The sequence below is a fragment of the Arachis duranensis genome, chromosome 4 (genome assembly GCF_000817695.3).
Source record: "Arachis duranensis cultivar V14167 chromosome 4, aradu.V14167.gnm2.J7QH, whole genome shotgun sequence".
Taxonomy (NCBI): Eukaryota; Viridiplantae; Streptophyta; class Magnoliopsida; order Fabales; family Fabaceae; genus Arachis; species Arachis duranensis.
The window spans coordinates 36,994,077-37,000,356 of NC_029775.3; the positions used below are offsets into that span (position 1 = coordinate 36,994,077).

At 32.2% G+C, this 6,280-nt stretch overlaps 1 protein-coding gene across 1 annotated transcript; it reads left to right on the top strand.

Annotated features, from left to right (window-relative positions):
* Positions 1–1,147: 1,147 nt before the first annotated feature.
* On the top strand, positions 1,148–4,604 carry LOC107484157 (uncharacterized). Its single transcript, XM_016104778.1, has 7 exons — positions 1,148–1,663; positions 1,746–2,328; positions 2,495–3,293; positions 3,382–3,690; positions 3,761–3,866; positions 3,954–4,228; positions 4,331–4,604. The coding sequence occupies exons 1-7, from the start codon at positions 1,148–1,150 to the stop codon at positions 4,602–4,604; spliced, it is 2,862 nt and encodes a 953-aa protein (XP_015960264.1).
* Positions 4,605–6,280: the final 1,676 nt, after the last annotated feature.

Below are 6,280 nucleotides of genomic sequence, written 5' to 3' on the forward strand. Positions count from 1 at the left end.
TTTTTGTTGCATTTTGTTATTCAAAATAAAAGTTTTCATTTGCTGATGCTTATACTAAACTATTTTAATCTTTTTTTTTAAATTCTTCTTGCAGTATCTGAATAGTTGATTTGGCATATTTGTTGCTCCTATTTCACGGATACATTCGATTCTAGCCCAATTTATTCTGTCGAATCCTTTTACAAGGTAACTCTCTGACTCAATAAAGTAGTTACATGTTCTTTATTCTGAATAAAAAAGTTATAATTGTTAAAATTCTATGTATCTCATTTTTTGGAATTTAATTTTTGAAATACTTATCCTCCCTTCTAGGTTCTAGTGCTTTTTTTGTTTTTTTAGTTTTCGGTTTATTTAATTGATTGACATGACGAAACTTCAATAATATTTCTAAACAGCTAAAACTTGAACATAAAAAACACATAGTAACATTTACATGTAAACAAAATTTATAAAATATAACTCTTTTTAGAGTTTTTCACTGACTAAAAAATAAATGATTAACTGTATAAATAAATATTTTAAAATACTTTAGAATGGTATTCTTCAAGTCTTGAAGGGTTTAAAATATCCAATAATTAAATTAGAATTTAACTTTTTATAGTTAGAATGGTTGACATAAAAAATTATAATATTTATTGAATATATTTTTGATAAAAATTTAATTAAAAAACTAACAAAGTATAAAATAAAATGAAATTAATTACATATAAAATAATTATTCAAGTCCTTAAAGGTTATATGAAAAAATATACTTAGAATTTAGTTTAAAATATTAAAACTTAAAAAGTTATAAGTTGTAAAAAATCTCTATTAGTCTACACCAATAAAACACCACCCATACTTAAATGTATAATAAAATATTTGTGTAAAAAAATTAAAAAAAATAAACGAGACATAAAATAGCATTCAAAAATAAATTACTGATTATAATGATTATGATAACGAGTTTTAATGTATTAATTACTGTACCAAAATAAATTAATTATTCCTTTTCAATGTTACAACTTAGTTTACTTTTTGGTTGCATAAATTAGTTACAAATGGATAGAACTTGGATTGAAAAACCTCGAACATCAAAAGAATACCAAGAAGGCATAAATGGATTCCTTGATTTTGCTTTTGTGAGAGCGGCCATTTCGGATAGAATATGTTGTCATATCCATGGTGTGCGTTTGGAAAATGGCATAAAAAAGACACAGTCCAGGATCACTTGCTTTTAAAGCCGTTTCCCAAGAACTATCTTGTTTGGAATCGTCATGGTGAGATACAACCTGTTGAGTCAAGTAGTATAGAAGTGCAAGCGACACCATATCAAGAGAATCCATTAAACACATTAATCAATGATGTATTCGGCCACCATGGGGATGAAGGTATAACGGGAGTGAATGATGTAGTTATAGACAATGGAGGCGAAGACATCGCAAATGAAAGATTACATGAAGCCTCTTTTGATGATGGTAGCGAGTTCAATGAATTTGTAAGAGACGGAAATGAAAAGTTGCATGAGAGCAGTAAATGCACAAAGTTGGAGTTTATAATTAAATTGTATCACATAAAGGTTTTGTGTAGAATAAGTGATAAGGCCATGACTATGATATTGAATTTGTTGAGAGATACATTTGGTGGAATACAGTTGCCTTCTAGTTTTTATTTGGCCAAGCAAGTAATTTGCAAACTTGGCCTGGAATATACTAAGATAGATGCTTGCCCAAACGATTGTATGTTATATCTAGATGACAATCCAGATAACGTACAAGACACATGCAAGTATTGCGGTATATGTAGATGGAGCCCTAAGAAAAAAAAAGAAAAAGCAAGCTGCAAAAGTTTTGCGATACTTTCCACTGAAGCCAAGGTTAAAAAGATTATATATGTCTAGCAAGACGGCTGAGCACATGCAATGGCATAATTCTGCACCTGCAAGAGATGGATTACTGAGACATCCAAGGGACGGCCAAGCATGGAAGGATTTTAATGCAACGCACACTTTGTTTGCCGAAGAGCCACGAAATATTTGCTTAGGTCTTGCAACTGATGGTTTTAATCCCTTTGGAGCCTTGAGTTCTACTAATAGCGTTTGGCCTGTGTTCCTGATTCCATACAATCTTCCACCTTGGATGTGTATGAATCACACTTTGTTCATCTTATCAATGATTATTCCAGGAAAGAAGTCTCCAGGAAATAAGATAGATGTGTACTTGCAGCCCCTTATAGATGAATTGAAAGATTTGTGGAATGATGGTGTGGAGACCTTTGACTCATCATCTGGAAACACATTTAGAATGCATGCATCTCTTATGTGGACAATAAGTAATTTTCCTGGGTTAGGTATGCTATCTGGTTGGAACACACACATTGGTTTCGCTTGTCCCACGTGTAACTTTGATTTTTATCCTTGTTATCTCCGTCATAGTTCTAAATGGTGCTTCATAGGTCATAGACGTTTTTTGGAAAGAAATCATAGATTTAGACTGAACCGTGTTCGTTTTGACAGAAGCACAGAGGAGCGTGGTCCACCTAAGAAGTTATCAGGTGTTGACATTCTTGAACAACAACAGGATGTTGAAACATGAGATCAGCAACGAGAAGAATCCCATAGTAGTGGGAAGAGACCTTGACGAGAAGTCAAGCAGTGGAACAAGCGAAGCATTTTCTTTGATCTTCCGTACTGGAAAACCAATTCGTTGCGTCATAATCTGGACTTTATGCACATTGAGAAGAATGTGTGATAACATTTTGTATACTTTGCTTAATGATAAAGCAAAATCAAAGGACAATCTCAAGGCAAGGAAGGATTTGAAAGAAATGGGCATAAGGCGAGATCTCTGGCCACGTGACAATGGATCATATCATTCATCTTTATTTTCACTAACACGTGATACGAAGAAGTTATTTCTTTCAGCTTTGAAGAATGTTGTGCTACCAGATGGATATTCAAGTAACATTTCGAGATGTGTTGATGAAGGACAGAAAAAAATATTTGGATTGAAAAGTCACGACTGCCATATTCTTTTGGAGGAATTATTACCAATAGCAATTCGTCATTTACTGTCAGATCATGTTACCGCGGTATTGGTTGAGTTTGGCTCATTCTTTAAGATCCTTTGTGGGAAAAGCTTAAGTACTTCTAAACTTGACAAGCTCCAACAACGCATAGTGATCGTCCTTTGCCAATTGGAAATGTTATTCCCTCTGTCATTCTTTACCGTTATGGTTCACTTGACAGTCCATCTAGTAGAGGAAGCAAAGCTCGGAGGTCCAGTGCATTATCGATATATGTATCCTATTGAGAGGTAAAATATTTTATATGATGAATTAAATATCAACAGAGTTACATCTCTTGTCATGTCATTTTTACTTGATTTTTTTATATTATTTTAGGGAGTTAGGCCATCTAAAATCCCATGTACGAAATAGAGCACAAGCAGAAGCGTCTATAGCCGAAGGATATCTAGCTGAGGAATGTCTCACTTTTTATTCTCGCTATTTTGAGGATATAGAGACAAGGTTCAATAGACCTAGACGTGTTTGTGATGACCCACTTGACAGGGGATGCTCAGAATCTTGTCTCTTTCCGACGGTGGGTAAAGCAGGGAGTTCTGGTACATTTTTTACTTTAAGTGAGAAGCAAAAGCTACAAGCCCATAGATATGTTTTACTAAATTGTCAAGCCGTCAAGGATTATGTGAAGTGAGTAAATATATTCATAATCTATATTAGTTGGTGTCGTACTTTAAATCCAATTTAAATCTTCATGCAGTGAATTTAGGGAATACATAATAAGAAGCTCAAAGGGAAGGAGACCGAACTCCACAGACATAGAGAAGAGAGTGTTTAAGGATTTTGTTTCGTGGTTTGAAAAACGAGTAAGTTACTTAAGTATTAGAGTTTATGAAATAGAAAGCTTGTTAGGATATAAATGTTTTAAACCTCATAACTTATCCCAATTTCAGATAATGAACCCGGATATCATAGAACAGCTGTCTACTGACATAAAATTTTTAGCACGAGGCCCATTATCAAATGCAACGAGATATAGTGCTTATAAAATTAATGGTTGCACATTTCGAACTGTTGCTCGTGAAGAAGGTTTGAGGACACAGAATAGTGGAGTGTATTTAACATCTAGCACACCATGTGTTGCAAGTCGAGTTGACAGAAATTTAAGACAAGGTGATGTACCTTATTATGGGAAGTTGGAGGATATAATTGAGCTTAGCTATTATGGGTGATTCACTGTTATTCTCTTCAAATGTAAATGGGCTGATTCTACTCGACATATAGGATATAGAAGAGATCAATGGAATTTTCATTGCGTTAAATTTGATAGGCCCATTCATACCGGTGAACATGAAGAAGACGAGCCTTATATTTTAGCGTCACAAGCATCAATGGTGTACTATGTAAATGATGTCGTTAACAAAGGATGGAGTATTGTTGTCCATTTAAAACCAAGAGATTTGTATGAAATGGGTTATGAAATTGAAGAGGCTGCAGATGAGGATGAGCCACATCAAGAGCAGGCTCTTGATCAATTTTTTGGTAACAGTGATGAATACATGCAGTTGGCAACAAACCAATTGATTGATGACGTAGTTGACTGATAATGAGAAATCTAAGGTTTAAGCTTATATTTGTTAATTTAAGGTTATGATTAATCCTTTGATTTCTTCATAAAGTTTATCTTTAGCCTAATTTTGTGTGAATATAACATGATTTTTGAGTTAATTTATCAAAATTTTCGTTGTTAAATGCATCTGCAGCGATGCCGAAGTGTAAACGTTTTACTAATCCGCTGAAATCAGTTCCTCAACCTGAAAGGGGTTTTGATCAATCTAATGAGGACATAATACACAATTCACCTACGGATAGCTCACCACCTAATCATGATTCCATAATGCAAGGCAATCCGGATAGTACTACGGATTACTCACTTCGTAACCAAGGATCCCAGGAACATACTAGGCACTTTGGTGGACGTCAATCTTCTGAATATTGGACAGTGGAGACAATAGGTACGGTGCACAATAAATTTGTTGTCTCATGATAAGTTTCTAGATAATTGCTTTCTAAATAAATGCAAATGATTATATTTCAATCTTTATATGTTATATTTTTTTTATGCAATTTCCTGTATGAAAGTAGAGAAATGATAAAATGATTTCTGAATATACAGTATGCCAATATGTATAGATCTAATGCTTTTCATTAATGTAAGTTTAAATTATATATAGCATTTTTTAGTTTGTTGGAATACACATGTTTTCAATATTTAAAACTGAATCCTGTATAGAGGTAGTTTAATCAATAGTGTTTTAAAATAATCAAGTTTATTCCATTATACTCTTCCGTTTTAAAATAAGTCAAGTTTTAAAAAGGATACTTATTTTAAAATAGAGAAAAAAATATTTGAGTTGTATACTTATTCGGCAGGTTTAAATAAATTTTTTGAATCAATAAACTTGGTTTATTTTTAAAGTTTTCTTACAACAAAAGAAACAAGGAGAGGGTGGATTTCTGCAATACAGATGGATTTTGTTTACAAAAGTATTAAGTCCTTTTATATATTTTCTTTTTATATATCATTTTGCAATTTTAATTATTGGAAATAAGAATTTAATAGAAGGATTTGTCTTTTAATATTAATTACTCAATTATGGTTTCCGTAATGCGTTTAAAATTTTTTTAATATTCTCTTAACATATAGATTCATTACATGTATCACATCCCACATAATAAAATAATAACATAAGATACATAGTTCTAATCATTCATTGTTCTATATTGCTATGATTGAATGATGTTAAAGTTTATTTAGTTGAAGCCATATGTTAAAAATTTCAATTGTCTGAAAATTTAGCCCAAAATATTTCTTATATTTTTTACCCAACTCCCGAGTCAGAAAATGAAAATATGAAATAGTACTACTCCTATATTATTACTAGAGAACAAGGTTATATGCATATGTATTGTTCAACGTTTTGTGAAATCGCATTATGTACCATTCGGACTTTTAGAATGAGAACATGTCAATGTGTGAATTGCTCTCTCTATCTCTCTTAATTAATTGGATGTCCAGTTAATTACTTTATGATTTAAATAATATAATGATCATATCCAATAATTAAGATAGCCAAATTGCATTCTTAATTAACTGATATCTCAATCCAATTTGGCCATTGGTAAGTGTGACAAAACTAATTAAATTTCATATTCCACTGCTTAATATTTTATGTTTTTCAGTCCCAACTATATATATGATCAAATCTGGAAACTGGAA